This window comes from Melitaea cinxia, chromosome 1 (genome assembly GCF_905220565.1).
Source record: "Melitaea cinxia chromosome 1, ilMelCinx1.1, whole genome shotgun sequence".
In the NCBI taxonomy this organism is placed as follows: domain Eukaryota; kingdom Metazoa; phylum Arthropoda; class Insecta; order Lepidoptera; family Nymphalidae; genus Melitaea; species Melitaea cinxia.
In genome coordinates, this window is record NC_059394.1 from 4,046,464 (window position 1) to 4,065,429 (window position 18,966).

At 33.4% G+C, this 18,966-nt stretch overlaps 1 protein-coding gene and 1 long non-coding RNA gene across 2 annotated transcripts in view; one reads left to right on the forward strand and one right to left on the reverse strand.

The window, feature by feature from the left end:
* LOC123655435 (protein bunched, class 2/F/G isoform-like) overlaps positions 1-18,966 on the reverse strand; it is a 176,244-nt gene that overhangs the window by 95,200 nt on the left and 62,078 nt on the right. Inside the window, exon 4 of the mRNA XM_045591251.1 lies at positions 11,557-11,589. Within this exon, the coding sequence (XP_045447207.1) occupies positions 11,557-11,589 (33 nt within the window). The remainder of the gene's footprint in view (positions 1-11,556; positions 11,590-18,966) is intronic.
* Positions 10,652-11,644, forward strand: LOC123655477. Its single transcript, XR_006743411.1, has 2 exons — positions 10,652-10,685; positions 11,277-11,644. It is a non-coding gene; the product is annotated as an uncharacterized LOC123655477 (long non-coding RNA).

The window sequence follows — 18,966 nt, forward strand, 5'->3', positions numbered from 1 at the left end:
GGTAAAAAATACAATAACAAAACATAGGTTATAAATAAAAATTTTGGTCTTACTCAAAATAACCTTAAAATTTTACGATTTAAAATATACGATTCTAAACTAATTATACATTTGCTTCATCTAGCAAACCAAGTTAACTGAACCCAAAAAGTAATAAGGGCCTACTTAGCCAGTGTTATAAAAGATGATTTCCATAAAACCGTAAACATGAAGAAAAAATAAACTGCATTGACACGAACCCTATGTAAATGTCACAACCTTTAAAATTAAATTAACTTTATCGAAGCAATAAAATGTAATAAGATATAAAAAAAAATATTACCTCCGACATGTAGTGTCATTTAGGGTTCTGAACTTAATATTAAGGACCTAAGACCGTACTTAGCATACTTTATATCAGTATCGTAATCATTTTCTTATGAGAGATTTGATGTCTTCACATGTTTAAAGCATGACCTGCAGTGACCCGAGCGCGTGAAAATAACTCTCTATCACGCTTTAATCAAAGAAAAAAATAATAAATCGGAAACTAAAGATAATCTGTTTTGTAGGATGTTAACATTTTGTTGAGCTTATTCGTGTAACGAAGAATAAATAGATTTCAAGTGGTATGAAATTTATCAAGTAGATATCTACCTACGTATTAGGTTTAATAAACGTTGCATTGTCTTGCGAACTGTCAAATACATGCAGTTTGAACGTTTAGGTTTTCTGGAATGTCTCAATTTTCTACGCATTTTTTATTTAGAACTTGCTACAAGTATTAGATAAGTTAAACATAGCCCGTAGTCCAGCCATTTTAGAGTTTTGAACTAACACATGTAGCGATTCATTTTTATTTATATAGATTATCAGTTACTGTTTAGACGGTGTACTGAAAATATATAAAGCAGGTGCATAATATTAAATGCAATATAGCCTTCCGTCTGACACGTGTCACTGTGACCGACATGTCGTGCGGCCTCGACAATGTACATGCAAATTAAGCTTTAATTACCGTCACGTTATGAACTGGAGCTATTTACAATTATGTGGAGGACTGCTCCGTTAGTTTGTTTATAAGCGTCAATGTATGTCCTCAGCTGTTTCCATTGATTTATTAGGGGAATTTTGATAAATTTGTTACGATATTCTGCGAATTGTATTTAAGACATTTTACCACCAGTTTATTACGTTATATATAAATAAACCAGATTCGTTTTCCTTATCAAGGGTTTCTTAAAATATAGTAGTATATATTTACAACGAAATTTTATTTCATAAATTCGGTCAACACATTGTAACAAGAATTCATATTTAAAACCATTGTTATGATACATATTAAATAGTCACATATAAAATTATTTAAGGTGCTACAGCTAGTGATAACACTAGCCAAGTCACAATGAAGATTCAAAAACCAATGACACGTTGAATCACTCACTATACCTGGTCTAAATTTACTCACACATCCGGTGGTCACAAGGTCATTGGCGAAGGTTAAGAAAGTGAAACGATTAAATTTATAATTAAACAATTCAATTACGCCACCTGTAGAAATGGTGTGCAAACTGTCACTACCAATGTCTCTAATGAGGTATATAAAAATTAATTTCGAACGTACGTGAAAAACTTACATATTCTTATCCTATTATTCGCTGAGAGAATTACGTGTATTGAATTATTATAATAATTGAATTGAAAGTAGTAGTAAACGATTAACTATAGTATCGAGAAATAAGTTCGAGCACTTGTATTATTATTAATTGATTACAAAAGAAGACGATTGTTTATAAATAAAAATAATAACTGCTTTATTTCTCGGTAAAATCAAAGTGGATAGCCAGTGGTTCTTCGAAGCGCTCTGTAGGAACAAATGTAAATAGTTACAGTACAGAAGTTGCGAGAAAAACGGAATTGCTCGCTAATTGCTCAATAAGATATTCTGCGGTCTCATGGTGATTGATGGCCTGATAAAGCTATTATTGTATTCTGCTATACAACACGTACTGCACCTAAAGGTCGGAATTGAAATGAGTCATGAAATCAAACGACAGCTTTTCGTGCCGACACGCTAAAACACCATAAACTTTAAGGCACTATTAGAAATAGTTTTCAACTACAGCTAACACTTAATTTTGATTACTAATAACGTCACTATTACTGTGAATGACTATAAGTAGTAGCACTCTTAACTAAAACTAGTGTGTATAACGTAGAATTTGTCTTTTGGTAATCAGGAAATAATGTGTCGCTCGGTATAATGTTTTACAGGTGTTGAGCGTGCTATTTTGTCAATAGGTGAATTATTGATACAAACAACATAACACCCATTCGATGGGAATTTAGAATATTTTGGCAATTATTCAATTTGAATGACGACAGCTTTAATTTTTCAATGAAATTTGCCAAGTCTTTTGAAGACTAAGAAATTGATTGTGTCTAATTGGACAGTTTGCTGGCTGTAAATCTTATTGCTGTTTACATTCAATATATTGCTCGAATATTTATCTAAATGGAGATAAATTTATGTCGCTGAATAATAAATATGAAAACGACGGTAGTAATGCTTCGTCCCACTATCACGACAATGAATATTAAATAGCTGGAATTCGTTCAGAGTTAACCGCACCATATTTTATTGCGCAATATTTTTTAATAATCCAGGAATAAGTTTTATAACACATCTTATTGTTTACTATAGTAGTCATTGACAACAAAGTCTTACTCAATATGTACGATTAAAGGATCTCATTACTCAAAAATAATAACAAGTGGTACAGGAGAGGACGAACAAGTCGCAACTAAATAAATCCTATATCTTTAGATCAAAACTTTTTTTTTATTTCTACGATGTTCCAATAATGCTGTTAACATATTGAAAATTGTTAAATATAAAAAAAAATATATGAATCCTTGAATAAAAATCGCAAATAACGTGGAGTTAATTAATAATCTGACTAATAAAAACATTACAAGACTACAAAATCATGGTAAAAACAGATAAGTTGCTTCCTTTAAAACGGGTAAGTTGGTCGTAAAGCCTACATAGTCGTCTCAATGGTCAAGAAGCACATATGTCTGGTTTAGATCGTCAGCACACGGATTCATTTGTGGGTCGCAGTAACTATTTTAAGTCGACAATTTATTGTTTTTTACTCGCATTGCTGTTGACACTTTCTTATACTTCATTATCATAAGATTATAATGGTATAAACTAATAAATACTGTATAGTTATAAAATAATATATATACTGTATAAAGTTATAAAATAGGTGAAGATAACATAAGAATATTTTAAAAGATATATTAATAAAATTTGCAAATAAATTAAATAGATAGATATAATGCTAGATAATAAAAACAAAGTGATAAGAGATTATTTTCTTACTCGTTTTTTTTAATTTTATTAAACAAAGACCATTAAAATTGACACATTATTTATGTTAATAATAAAATACATAGCCATTCATTTTTGTAAAATACGGTTAATGTGATTACTAATATTAATAAACAATGACTAGTATCAATAAACAATGTCGCATTTGTTTAACAGATACTTTTTCCGGTAAGAATAAATGAATGATTTCACAGTAAAACGATACTTCCGCGTCTTTGTAAAATGCGATACCTACGTAAATAACGTTTTAATTTCTTTGTTAGCATTATTTAATACACACTATCAAAAAGTATAATTACGATTAATATTACTTTAATCGTCATTTTGTAATGGGAATTTTACATTTCGTTTTACTTTGTAACTAATTGTATGTAGTTTATTATTCAATTAATTATAACAGCAGATTTAATGACAGTGTCACGCCGGTATGTGCGGCGTAGATCCAGATTTAAGCTCCCGCGGAAAATACTGGAATAAACTATAATTAGAAACGTAAACTAGATAAATTCGGACGAAAACATGCGATGTTTTTAACGGTAGTTACGACAGGTGACTGGTCTGGTATTGTATCTTTTGATGGTTTACGAGATATAAATGTCAGTGTGTGTCGAGGTCTTGATTCTAGCCAAACTAACGTTATTTGTTGCAGAAGCTGTAAAATAATTGATAATATTGTTGGTTACCCACGCAATAAAATAATAGTATGCGATGCATATAAATTGCATATTACTCTTTGAAGATAAAATTAAATACGATCTTATTTGTCTAAAACACACAAGGGTAATGAAGTTTAGACATCAAATCAATATTATATATTTTATTTCCGTTAGTTTTAAAGTCGTCACTTTAGAATAAAATGATATAATAACTGTGAAGCCACCACGATCTACAGATGCAGATTTATTCAATATAAACGTAAAGAAAATGTGTCACAACACTATATTTAAAGAATTATAATGTCCTGCATGAATGTCAGCGTTACTAAACCAAACCCACACATTATTATAATTTGTATAATCTTGCATCGAATAGTTTGTTTTGGCTATTCAAAAACTTTAATTTTATTTATTGCCAACTGTAAAATCGTTTTCGAGATTTTATTTTATACACGAATACCCTGCCCTAGAAAAGAAACATTGACTTTGCAAATTCAAAAAAAAAAAAACTTAAGTTAGGAGTATAAGGATGTTTTAATATATTATATAATATAACCATAACAATATTTACTGTTTTCAAACACTAGTACAAAAATTGTATTGATATAAAAATATATAAACTAGTTACATACATTTTATTAACGCGTTTCTTTTTTAATTTACTTTACTTACTTTTTAGTAACTTTCAAAAATTATTATATTACTTTTTTGAATATCATATCAAAAATTGACCGCTCCAGCGGGGTTCGAACCCGCGCCTCCGACATACCGTGTCGGAGGCGCGGGTTCGAACCCCGCTGGAGCGGTCAATTTTTGATATGATATTCAAAAATGTTTAGAATTCCTAATGTGGGTAACACAAAAAAATAAAATCTTAGATATTATATTACTTATTTACCAAAGACCAAAGTAATTATTGCTCTACACTGTATTGTCAAATTAAATAGCATAATAGCATAGCGTGTTATATGAAATAACTAGCTGTGCCCGCGAATTCGTCCGCGTGGAATTTAACAAAAAAGTTATTGTTCAGTTCGTAGTTATAAAATAAATAAATTTCTAAAATAAAAGAAGCCTTTTTAGCGTGGGGAAAATCATCATGGACACCTGCCGGCGTGGGGGCACCAGAGGGGATTCAAACTCCTACTGAATAAAAACCGCCACGTGTTCCGCCGATGCGCCTATGTGGCTGGGTCGCGGGGACGCTAGAGCATGCTTCCGCAAAAAATAAAAAAAGCCTAAGTGACTCCTTATCACACCAGTCTTATTATCCCGTCAAAATCGGTCCAGCCGTTTCAGAGATTAGCCGGAACAAACAGACAGACAAAAATTCTAAAAAAATGTTTCTTTGGTATATTTACCGTGTACATCCGTATGCATTTTATAAAAAGCGGTTATTTTAATATTACAAACAGACACTCCAATTTCATTTATTTGTATAGATATAGATATATTATATCATAATTTACAGTTTGGCATAGGAAAGGAAAATCTTAGTAAATTACGGAAACATCAAATGGCAACATAGAACTATGCCACAGAGGACATTGAACCACATGTTAATTACGTTTTTGAGGTTGAACACAAAAAAAAACTTTCTCATTATCTCATATATAACTAAAAAGATTCAGTTAAAATTATCATTATTAATACATAAGCCAAAAATATGTATAGCAATTGTAGGTATACCAGTATCGTACAAGTGTAACAGTAGGAAGTATCAGCGACAACTCTCAATAAAGCTCGAGTCGATCACGTCTTCGAAAGAACAAAATTTGTAATACTAGATAAGTAGATTTATTGTTCCGATTAAAATTATTTTATAAAAGTCAACTACTTGGAACTGGGTGTAGCAATTTTTTAGGTACTCCACAGCCAAGATTTTTTTTAAAGTTTTCACGTTAACTCCACAGACCAAAGTTTGTAATCGTTCTTTTTAGATAAGCTTTAATTTTAGACTAAAGAGGAATTATACTCATATAATTTGCGCCATATCATAGAAGATATAATGTAAATCCTGTTGTTTGAATTTTCGATACTGTCCAACCTTGAACTTATGATAAATTTAACTGAAACAGGCTGAACGTATCATACTACTGAGCAAAGGTCTCTTCATGAAATGAGAGAAAAACTGTCAAATTTATAAGGCAGGATCGAAGGCAGGTAATAATAATAATAATAATACTTTTTTATTTGCAACATCCACACAAATCAATATTACATATCCATTAAGCTAAACAATTAAAATAAACAATAAGGATATCGCAAACCCGGTCTCAAGCTCGGCATATGCTGGCAGAGCTGTCAGCGCCGATCTTCCGCTTGAGCCGTCAGGTGACAACACGGTCGCACCAACACCACATACCATACAAAATCGGAATACAGAAAAATTTCAACAAATCGGATAAATATACGTTTTTTTAAAAATCACCAATTAATTTCCAAAGCAAACAATAATACTTGATTAGATTGAAATTGTATTTAAATATGCGTTTTTACGTTTAAAAAAAAAAAAAAAAAAATGAAAAAGATACAGAAAAAAATAAAATAAAAAATAAAATAATAACCTAAAATTACAGGCATGAAACGAAACGTTCAATGATAGGGATTGACACGTAGTTATCGGCTTAAAATAAATAATCGTAACGGCCATCTTGTAAATCGCGTCAACTCACTGACTCGAGATATCTCAATCAGTACAAACTACAAAGCAATTTATATACGAGTCCGCCATGTAGTACCGATCGGATCAATTACAATTTAATAAGCCTTAATAATGTACAGTACAACAAAAATCAAATTACACTTACATCGTGCACAAAATTTTCCTGGCTTTGCTGGCAATGTAAAATATATTCTTTCAATTTTAATTTATATTTGAGAAAACTTTGTGTATTTCTAATTGGTGGGGGTATGTTGTTCCAGCACCTGGAGGCAGCATAGCGGAAACTGCCCCTGAAAGAGGCTGTCTTGTGCTTTTGTACAACAAGTTGTATGGAACATTGTCGCGATTCACAAGTCCTATGACTTGACATCCAAGTGAGCTTTTCATACAAATATGACGGCTCCTTACGCCTTAAAAGATCGAAAAGAAGACAAGCTAAGTGAAATTTGCGACGGTGTTTCATTTTTAAAATTGAGTGTACATTTAAGTAAGGAGTAACGTGTTCTCTAAAGGGTATATCGAAGCAGAAGCGAGCACAGGCATTCTGGATTCTCTGTACAAGTCTCTGTGTTTTGGCGGTCAAACGAGGTCCATATACTATATCTGTGTAATTCAACTTGGACAATATCAGTGACTCAGTAAGGCGAATACGTAAATCTACTCCCAGGTGATCTCTCACATTGTAAAGTATTTTTAAGCGGTAAAAACAATCTCTCACTAGTCCAATGATGTGATTCTCAAATCTAAGATTACAGTCCATCTGTAAGCCAAGGTTACGTGCTTCCCACACCCTTTCAATAGGTTGACCCATTAATAGTATTTTATTTGTATGTTTTAGCCTTGATATTTGAGATTTTGTGCCACAAATCATGTATTTGGATTTATTTGGATTTAAAACTAAGCTATTCCTCTTGGACCATAGCACAATCTGATTCAGATCTTCATTTAGTCTATTAATTGCAATGTCAATATCAGATGGTTTGCAAGAGATATATATTTGGGTGTCATCAGCATAAAAATGATATCTACAGTGCATTATATGATCTTTCATGTCTGCTGAGTACAATAAAAATAATATGGGTCCCAAAATAGAGCCCTGCGGCACGCCTTTGGATATTGCCATTCTATCTGAGATGAGTGAGGAACCATCATGCTTAGTTATTTTGACATACTGATAGCGTTCACTGAGATAACTATGAAACCATTGTATGGCATTACTGTCAAAACCGTAATAGCTCAATTTGGACAGGAGGAGATTTATATTCAAGGAATCGAAAGCCCGTGAGAAGTCAAGCAGTACGAGGAGAGTGCACATGCCCTGATCCTGTGATTGTAAAATATTGTCAGTCACATCAAGCAGTGCTGTGACAGTACTGCGACCCCTTCTAAAACCTGACTGGACCTCTGGTAACATATGGTTTTTTTCTAAGTAAACTGTTATTTGCTTCGATACTGACTTTTCAAGTATCTTCGATAGGCATGGCAGAATACTTATTGGCCTCAGATCCTTAAGATCTGTGGGATTTGAAATTTTTGGGAGCGGTCGCACCACTGCCGTTTTCCAAACATCTGGATAGGTTGAGGTTAAAATAGACGCATTCACTATAGAAGTGATGGTTTCCAATGTATCCGGCATCGTTAGCAAAAGCATCTCCAGATTTATTGAGTCACATCCCTCTGCTTTAGATCTCAATGATTTTATAATATTAATAATTTCGCTTACTGTAACCGTCTTCAAATGAAATGTGGCTTCGCTAAATTTATGGAATTCAAAGTAAGTTATATAGGAAAATAGAGTGTAAGGTAAGCCTGGAACATTTATGAAGTGGTTGTTTATTACATTTGGATCGTTGAAGTGGGGGGGCAGATCTATATTTTTTTTAGGTAAAATGCTTGTTTTTATATTTTTCCATAATAATTTAGGGTTGTTAATTTTGTTATTAATATTATGTTTGTAATATGCTGATTTTTCATTAAATAGTGCCTTATTTACTGTAGATTTTAAACATTTATAATATTCTTTTTTACTATCAGATTTTGTTTTATGATATTCTGCAGAGGCTTTATCACGCAGTTTCATCATCAATTTTATGGTATCTGTGATCCACGGATAGGAGTGAGTCTTTATAACAGTGGAGAGTAATGGTGCATGTGTATCAAATAGAGTCAAGACACTGTGATTGAATATGTTAACCATCTCGTTAACATCATCAAGTGTCGAAATCTGACTCCATTGTATAGCTTCTAAGTCTAAGTTAAAGTTTCCTGTATTAATGTGTTTTATAGGTCTATAAGTCATAGAATATGGTTTTATTTTCTCGCATTTAATATTGAACTCACATGTCACAAAACAATGACCATACAGTGACCCCACATGCTCCACAGTAATACTTTTAGCTGGTAGATTTGAACAAATAACATCAATCAGAGTCTGTGAAGTTTCAGTAAAATGAGTTGGTGCTGACACCAACTGGCTTAGTCCTAGACATGCTAAAAATGTTGACAGCTTATTTGTTTTTATTTCTTCAGGACTAAGCATATTAATGTTAAAATCACCAACCAAGACCAAATAGTCATGACCGGGGATTGCATTAATGGTGTCTGTGAGAGCGTCTAAAAATACATCCACATCTAACCAAGGGGGACGATATGCTGTACCTAATGCTATTTTTCTCCCACAAATTGTTAAGGTCAACCACATCTGTTCTACTGCTTTATGTAGTGGGTCTACAGGATGGTCCCAAGTACGCGCATTAATTCCACGTTTAATATAATAACCTACACCACCACCCCGCGAGCGTACCTCTTGTGCTCTGGGTCTATGGCGTAGATAATATCCCGCCACACTTGGGGCACGTCCTTCCTCGCCTACTCTTAGCCATGTTTCATTAATCGCTAAAACATCTACACAGTGCCGGCTTACTGTAGCTACAAGGTTATCGTGGTTTGTGCCAAGGGAGCCTGCATTAAACAGCCCAACCCTAAGAAGTTTGTTCGCCATTTTTCAATAATATTAATGTAATAATTTTGTATAATATTTGTCTATGTATATAAGTGATAATAGTGTGCATAACTGATGTAAATATGTAGATAAGAACACGGTTATTAAGAAATTGTAAATAAATATAATTAAAATTACTGAAATATAAATATGTAGTATATAAACCTGTAGTATTAATACCAAGAAACTTTAAATAAATATAGCTAAAATTATTGAAATGTAAATATGTTTTATAAAATCCGATCAACCCTTCATGCTTTGTAGACAATATTGACAGACACGCAATTATATATTGATGTAGCGTATAATTAATTAATGGTTTTATACTATGGCTAATAGATGGCGTTAAACTGAATTGACTATGTGTATAAGTAATAATAGTGTGAATAAGTGATTTAAATATGCAGATAAAAACACGATTATTGTGACATTGTAAATAAATATAGCTAGAACCATTGAAATGCAAATATGTGTTATATAATCCGATCGGCACTCCATGCTTAATAGACAGAATTGACAGATACGCAATGATATATTGATATAATGTATAATTAATTAATGATTTTATACTATGGTTAATATACGGCGTTAAATTGATTAATACAACATACACGGGAGAAGCATACAATCTAGCAAACAGTAGCAGCCCCAAAAACCCGAAGCATGTCCGCTTCCGTTCGTATAGAGAAGGCCCGTTTCCCATCGCTTTGTCGCGCAAAAATACGCCCCTTTTTTGTCCACGAGTATCGCCAATGCAGCCTCCGACACTCTTCACGAACTCTGTAATATAGTTGGCGATTAACGCGCGTCAGCCTCTCGTTGACGTATATACGACGTGGCGATCCGCCAGCGCCCAGGTCGACGCTAGTAAGAGTGCGACGCACCCGGGCCGCACGGAGAAACTCGTCGCGCAGATGTCGGCGCGTCAGGCGTACTACGATGCGACGCGCTCGTCCACTCTCCACAATCTCTCCACCTTCTAAGGTGCGTTCGAGCACCCCCACGCGCTCGGCAAAAACAATATCAGCTGGCACTAGCGTCACCCCTAGCTTTGATGCTAAAACGGTGACGGTATGGATGACACTTTCACCTTTTACCTCCGGTATGTTGCTTATTTCTAAGTCCGTCAGCAGTGCTTCCTGATCTTTGTCATTTAATTCACTTTTGAGCCGCTCCACTGTCTTTTCCAGTTCAGTAACTTTAGCCGGCGATTCTGACCTCAGTTCCACCGCTTCAAGTCTGCGTTCTATACGATCTACGCGCTCATTAAAATTTGTTAGGGCGTTTCGGAGCTCCGTCATCTCTTTGCGATATTCCCGAAGCTCGGCCATATACTCGGCGAGTTCCCGGCGCATCTCCTGAATGTCGGTAGTAAAGTCGGCGGGAGAAGAAGAATTTGGTTCGAGGGCACGCATGGTGACCTCGGTACCGCAAATAGCTCTGACGGGGGTTGTGCTGTTGTCGCCCTTTCTTGTTTTTTTCTTGCACTCTGGGCAGGACCAATCCTTAATAACATGTGTAGCGTCAGAGATTCCAATGCAAGCTTTATGGAATAAACTCGGACATGTACTACAGGTGGCGGCCCCTGCCGACGAGAGGAACTTGCCACACGCTGCACATTTACCCATTGTGTTGGCTTGCTGAATATTAGTAGACCTCGCAGTACACGAATAATCACACAGATGGCAGAAGCAGCAGATACGATGACTCGCCGCTAGATGTCGTAGTCTATTGTATTGATTAGCGTGATTTATTCTAATAACTTAACTTGTAGGTATGCTTTACCGGCACTCTTATACCTTCTTTTTATAACAACCAACAGTAACAATTTATTTGATTTTGATAAAAAACTCACTAGATTGGAGATGTACAGGTTTGCAAACAATCACTGAACTCCCGCTGACTGCGAAACACTTTCTTATAATAAACTTATTACGAAATTAGCCCGTTCTTTATTTATTTTCAAAACTATTGAGCGAACGTATAGTCGTGTTAGAACGTCCGTGACGACACTCGTAGACAATTATTCTACCAAAAGTATCCATCGTCATCGCGTGATTAGAATTCTTGTCTGTTACATTCAATTGTAAACATAAATCGTTATGAATTCGTTTGGTAGAATTTGGTAAACACAAAATGATTTCGCTAACCAAATCCTCGATATTTGTACGTTCTGATAGCATCCAGACGGTTTGCAGATTTATGAAATCATTTGATCGTTCCAAATTGTTTATTTTCATACCGCTACTGGCAGGCGCCGAGGTCACCTTGACCGCTGTTCTCGGGCGGTACAATTAACAAACCATTAAAATGTGACCTTCCTACCCCCGCGAAATCTTTTAGTATTCATCTCACATTGGAGTTTTCTCTTTGTTTAATTAGATATCTGCTCACAAAATATAAAACTTTCTACAATATTTTCAGTTTTTCCCGTAAATCTAGTAGTTACCATTAAATCAGTTTTACTGCACCAAATATTTTACGCTGAATGTTTGTTTTTTCACTATATTGTCAATCATGTCAATAATAAAAGAAATATTGTGTTCAAATTTTAACCATTCTGTGTTGATTTTTTAAAATTTCTCGTTAAATATATTTACTAGTTTATAGTACTTATATAGTATTTACTAGTTTAAAAACTAAAGAGTCATAAGAACAATTTTAAATTTCCAATTTTAATGGTTGCATATGTATGTATAAGTGTATACATAAGTAAGTCTCTTTCTCCAATTAATATGATGATAACCTTTGCTTGCCTCTGAATAAGATAATTTACTAGTTCATTAGAATTTAAATGATCAATAAACGTTTATAAAAATAATTTAATACAATAATTTTAGAAGCTAGATCGTAAATCAACGCTCAACTTAAATAGTAAAGACAAGTATCTACATAAACTAGACATAAAAATAAATAACAAAACAATATTCATAAAGTACAATGCGTAATGAAGTGATGAAACTTTCATTACAAGAGAAAGACGTAAAGTATGTTTGAATCGTAAGAAAAATAATAATGACTCAGTTACATTTACGCGAACCGAAGATAAAACAGACGTATCCCACACGAGCTAGAACATCCTTGGCACCATCTGCATTAAATAAAATACTCCGTTCTCGTGAAATTAGAATGCTGATTGCGATGGCGACACTAAAATGTTAGTTTTCATTTGGAAATTGTAGAATCGTGCTGACTAAAAGATTTATAACTTCAACAAATACTAAACATTCTGAATCAGTATTTTAATTATTTTATGACGACATAAGTTTTTATGTGTAATAATAACATTTCTTATAACTTTATTTAATTATAAAATTATATTAATGATTGCTTTACCAAATAAATTGAAATTGTATTTGTGTAATATATTTATATTAATTAAAATAAAAAATGTGTGTTTTTCTAACCTTCGTAGTCAAACCTTGATATTCAAAATTGATACATAAAATTAAAATTAAAATGATAAAAATGCAAAGTTTTTTTGCGATATCATTTAAAACGTACTTGATCTTTCAGTTGTATCATTAATATTAGTCTTAAAAGAATCTGTTCTCACTGCACGAGAATAACACGTCCGGCGACAGTCACAGGAATTGAAAATATGCAGTTAAATACCACCCACGGTACACCCAGAGAATTTTTATGACGTCATGTTCAAAGTTTCTTCAAAAAAGAGCGTGATTAATAACTTTTATATAATACTAGCGGGCTTGACGAACTTCGTATTCTTTTTTGGCATAAATATAATAAATAATTGTATAGATAAATAAAATATAGCTTGAATTTTAAGTTAAAAGCTCATCAAATCTGTCTAGTAATTTCGGAGATTAGACCGGAAAAACAACTATTATATTTATATATAGATTATATGATAACGTGCGTATTTTAAAATACATATTTCAAATTGAAATTAAAAATCAAAAACAAAATCGATTTTATTTAAATAGGCTTCAAAGTCCTTTCGAAACACCATTTAACAAAAAAAGTGATTATTATTTTTAAAAGTGAAGATACCACCGGTTAGGAATGTAGATTCTGCAGAGAAGAATCGGCACCCATCTCTGCAGTTACTCTTTTCAAAATAATTTATAAAGAGTGTTATAGTACAAAATCTTAAATACAATATCTTGCATGAAGAATGGAAGGATTTTATTATACATGCGAATACCATAAACCCTGAAAGGAGACGTTTACTTTACGCAGTCGAAAACGTGAATTTTGTTATTCCATCTCGTGTTTACACTGCGATTATATTACTATATAAAGTATTTACGTTAACATCAGCAGGTTCTGAAAATGAAAAATTACACATTACGACTCATATTTAAGAAACATTCAAAGTATCCAATGTTAATGTTTAAATAGCTACCAAGACACCACCTACAACCGAATACCAAATAAGCGTAAATTAGAATGCGTGGTGTCAGTAACAGAGCACTAATGTGATTACTGAACAAAGCCCCGATGAGTGAAGGACGGTCGTCGAACCGTAGGGGCGAGTTTAAGGGTGATGAACTCTGATGAACACGAAAGGACTCGAAATACGTGCTTTTGTGTCAAAATCTAAACATACATTTGTTATTTAAAATGATACATCATAACCTTATTATAAGAATCTGTCACGGGTTATGACATTAAATGTGACATTAAAGTTATTTGTCATGCTTTAAACACATACTAATTGAGTCGTCCCAAGCAAAAAAAAAAAAAAGAACGATATGTAAAACGAGACAACCCTATTAATGTTTAGATTTTAAATGGGACCGTTTTTAATTCTATTACACTCGTGCTAAGCCTTTCTAATAACTTAGAAGCATAGAGATTATTTTAATGCTGCGACAATGTTTTACCATTTACGGAATTAAAAGCGAGTCGATGTATCGATTATGGATTACAAATTGGATTTAGAAGTATTTGTGTAACGATGTTTATTGAATAGATAGTGACACGGTCATTGGTAGTTGTGACATAAGCAATTGTGATGTAATTCGCGATAATTACAACATTTTCAACGATCCGGGGAGCCACGCTCGAGCATGGTGTGGTCAGGGTCAACAACGTGTAGGTAAAGTTGTCTAACTGTTCTACTTCGTTCACCATCGCTCGCACAATTGAACTAACAAGTCGTTTTGCACGATTTTGACATTTAGTGGCAGCTTTAGTAGTGAAACGTAATTTAGTGTTTCTGATTCTCCGCCCACCAACACCCTCACAGGTGCTAGGAAATAACATGATTCCAATATCTGCTTAGCTTGATCAAGCTTCGCAGTGATTAACAATGCACTATATTTTTAATTTTACATAGTTTTCTTCTACTGATAGGATATATTTTAGGACTTTAATAATTAACTGCTAATCCTAAAATATTGAATGCTTTTAAGGCAGGTTCTGTTCAACAAAAATAAATTTATTTACAGAAAAGTCTAGCAACTTATACTATACACGTATAGTATAGATAATACAATCGAAACCAACCCTCGCAAGGTCGTATCGAGGTTAAGGTCATGGATCGAACTTTCTAGTCGTCTGTGGGTGCCGAATGAATGATGACGTGTACTTATTGACTTGGGTTAGACTTTTGGAATAAAAGAGTGGCGTGGACACAGATTTAATTGGATATATTATGACTTAGATGTAGGTTTAAAAAATATATATTTAGAAAAATGTTGTATTATAAAATAAACAGTTTGCTAAGGAATGCAGTTAAAATAAAATAAAACCCTATAGTAATTTTTTCACAATGCAACCTATACATAATGATGAAAAAGTAAGTAAATTATAATTTTATCTATTTTGAAAAAAATCTAAACTAAACATAAGAAAATGTAAGTAACTAGTCAATACTAAGAATGAAAAATAAAGCAGCCTTTTAGAACAGCAGAAAAATCACAGATACTCTTTCGATCGAATCAAAAATATATCAATAATTGTTTGAAGTAACTATTAAATAACAAACTTTCTGAATTGACACTAGTACAAAGAATTTGTGAATTATCGATAATATATATATCTGCAATATCCGCAAATACTGTTTATCTTACAGTTTGCCGGCAACGGTATCAAACATCCGGCGATGATTCAATGGATGCAAGCGTTTAGAACAATTTGTTACAATTAAACGATTAGTCATTCCGCGATATCGTTGTATCATTAAACTTTTTCCCATCGTTTTTATCTTGAACCGCGTTTGTTTATCGGATAGGGTTAGTATGAACAACGCATATATAATTAACTACCGTTTAAGGTGTCACTGAAAGGGGTAATAAAGTATAGCTCATTATTACATAGATGAAAATATTCTCATAGATGTATTGGACCACTGACTGGTATAGTGTTGACGAAACTTCCTTCAAAACCTGTAGTTACCTGTAAGATTGATGAAAAATGATGTAATATGAATTTTATTTTATCTGGGTATTTGCCCACCGTGGATTGAGGAGTACATAAAGTCGCCCGTTCTCTCGGATAATTTCTAACTCTTGGTAGGGAATTCATAAACCACACCGCAATGGATTTCGTGGTGGAAATTCCAACTTTTCTCTGATGTATTACGTTCGTATGAAAAAAAGTTTTTAGCCTTCTACGAGAAAATCCTAGTATATCACGCGACCATCCAAACGTTTTTTTTTTTAAATATAATATCAAAAGTAAATAATACGACCACCCAAAATTAGTGGTTGGTAACTTTATACATCAATGCGGGTGAGAACAGACTTGTCGCACAGTTTATATCTTTGTGTAGGATTAACCAACATCAGTAATGTAGACGATTCACGATGGCATAAATGCTTTATTAGATGCAATTAACCTTGTCTGCGCAATTTTATATTCACTGATGCTAGCCGGTCGCTAACTGCCAAGTACCGACCTTCTGACTATAACTGTGTTACTTATTCAACGCAAATATTAATTTGTAAAACAGAAGAAACGTAACTTTATTTAATCCATCGACCTTATATATTCCTGTTGTAGGTGTCTAGAACTAGAAACGAACTTAACCCATCTGCTTAATGGCTGAAAATTATTTTATATTTCATCATCATCACAGCAGCCTTTCGCAGTAGGCCTATAGGTAGGTATATAGGCCTAGGAAGACTTCTTTGGTATCTCTAACGAGATTCTTAAGGTTTCTAAGCTGGAGATAATAATTTGCAATGGTTAAATTTTTAAAACAAGAAGAGCTAAAAAAAAAAAATAATTTTAAGAAACGAAACCTCTAAAAATTTGTAGAATACAATAGGTACAGTAACAAAGCTAGAGTTATGCAAAGAATATTTCGCCTTTACGGCAGGTTATAACAAAAAGATTTAAAGATGGCAGTCTTATTTTAATTTATAGCCTATTTAGCAACAAGATACGAGGAAATCAAATAGAATAATTTTATTAGTAAGGCGATGAGACCTAGGTTGTTGTAAATAGCGGTGGTGTCTTAACAGGTTGTTAATTTCCATGTAACATTATTAGTGGGCAGTTAAATGGCTTAACTGTTTGTGCCGGGAACATTTCGCGAGCGGTTGCTAAATGCGACGCTAAATGCGTTATTTATGTGATTCCGCATTGCGACCGGTATGGCGAGGACTTTACATTTGTTTTATTACCTCCGTCCGGTGTTAAACTATCGAACTTTGAAGATTTTTGGATTGTTAGGAGCATTGAATGAACTAAGTAGGTACCTAATATTCGACACGTCACTAGAGAAGGTTCAAAAGTTATATATCTCTTATGAACTGTTTTCGTTTAAGTAAATATGTACTTATTGTTAAAAGGTATAATCTATGTCCTAAATACGAGTAAGGGTAAGCTATGCTCAACTCTATGTTCAAGTATAATTTTCTAATTTAATGTAAGCATATTTAAAGGTGTGTGAATAAGCTTTGCGTTAACTTTACGATCGTAGTAAGTTGTAAATCAGCGAGATCGGCAACAATTCTTGTTACAATTTTATCGTCGGCAATTCTGTATGTTAACACAGTCGTTTGCGTGTAGCCGAGCGTATGTCTTTCTAATAAGGCTAGTGAGTGAGACTTGTATTTAAGGTTTATTTATTAAGACGGCTAGCAAACAATGCAACCAGTGTTGCACCCGCGTTGATTTTTGTGTTAACTGCTCCTCGTCGCTCGTTATACATAGTCTTAAAACTTTCCTAATTTGTTTTTTTAAAATCAAATAAGTAAATTTAGGGATTAGAACAACTCTTCAGCTTATACCTTGCGTGTATATACTTTAAATATAATTTATTAATGATTAAACTTCCTTCTCACAAGATGCAAAATTCAATTACCATTTTCGAATGTGATTTAAATTACACGATGATGTCATATTTTTACAGCGCTGAGATCACGGATATAAATAACGTATCCCGCTGCAATAAAAATTACATATAATTTGTTATCAGCGCTCATACGATCCGAGCAGGGCAGCAACCTTTAACAGTAAAGTGAATGTTCTGGAATTAACCTTAATATGAGTTAAAATAATTCTCCACTTGCAATATATATATATTTAAGGTTTGCAGTAACAAGCGTTTAGATTATTTTTATATATAGATTTTTACAAATGTTAGTTGCGTTATTCATAATAAATAGAATTCTTTTTAGATTATTATATATTTAATTCTTATAGATTTTATTTACAGAATCAGATTATATTTAATTCTTTATAGATTTAACTGAGGTAGGGCACAGCAGGAATTTCCTGCGCAAAATATGGAGCAGCCCGACTGGGGTTGTACCTCGACCTTACAGAAGATCACAGCTAAATAATACTGTTTTTAAGCAGTATTGTGTTCGTGTTGGTTAGTAAGGTGACCAGAGCTCCTGGGGGGATTGGGTAGGCAACGCGCTTGCGATGCTTCTGGTGTTACAGGCGTCTATAAGTTATGGTAATCGCTTACCATCAGGTGAGCCGTATGCTTGTTTGCCAACCAAGTGATATAAAAAAAAAGATATCAATAGTCTTTCTTCAACAACCCAGAAAAAAAAATCTTGTTAAAATAAAAAGGAAAAAAATTTGATTAAGATGAAATGTATAATTATTAGTCAGAGCTAAAATTACGAACACATGTGAAGAAAGAAAAACGATTCTAATTTGACAAGATCATCCGATCGTTAGAATTGAATCACCATTGTTTGACGTGTGCGTGTAAGATGAATATTAGCTCTTACCGGCTTTAATTGAAACACGAAAAGTTTATCGCGATCGTAAATATTTGGTTATCGAGGAAGAGATTAGGTTTTGAGGTCATATATAGAAAACATTCTTTAAT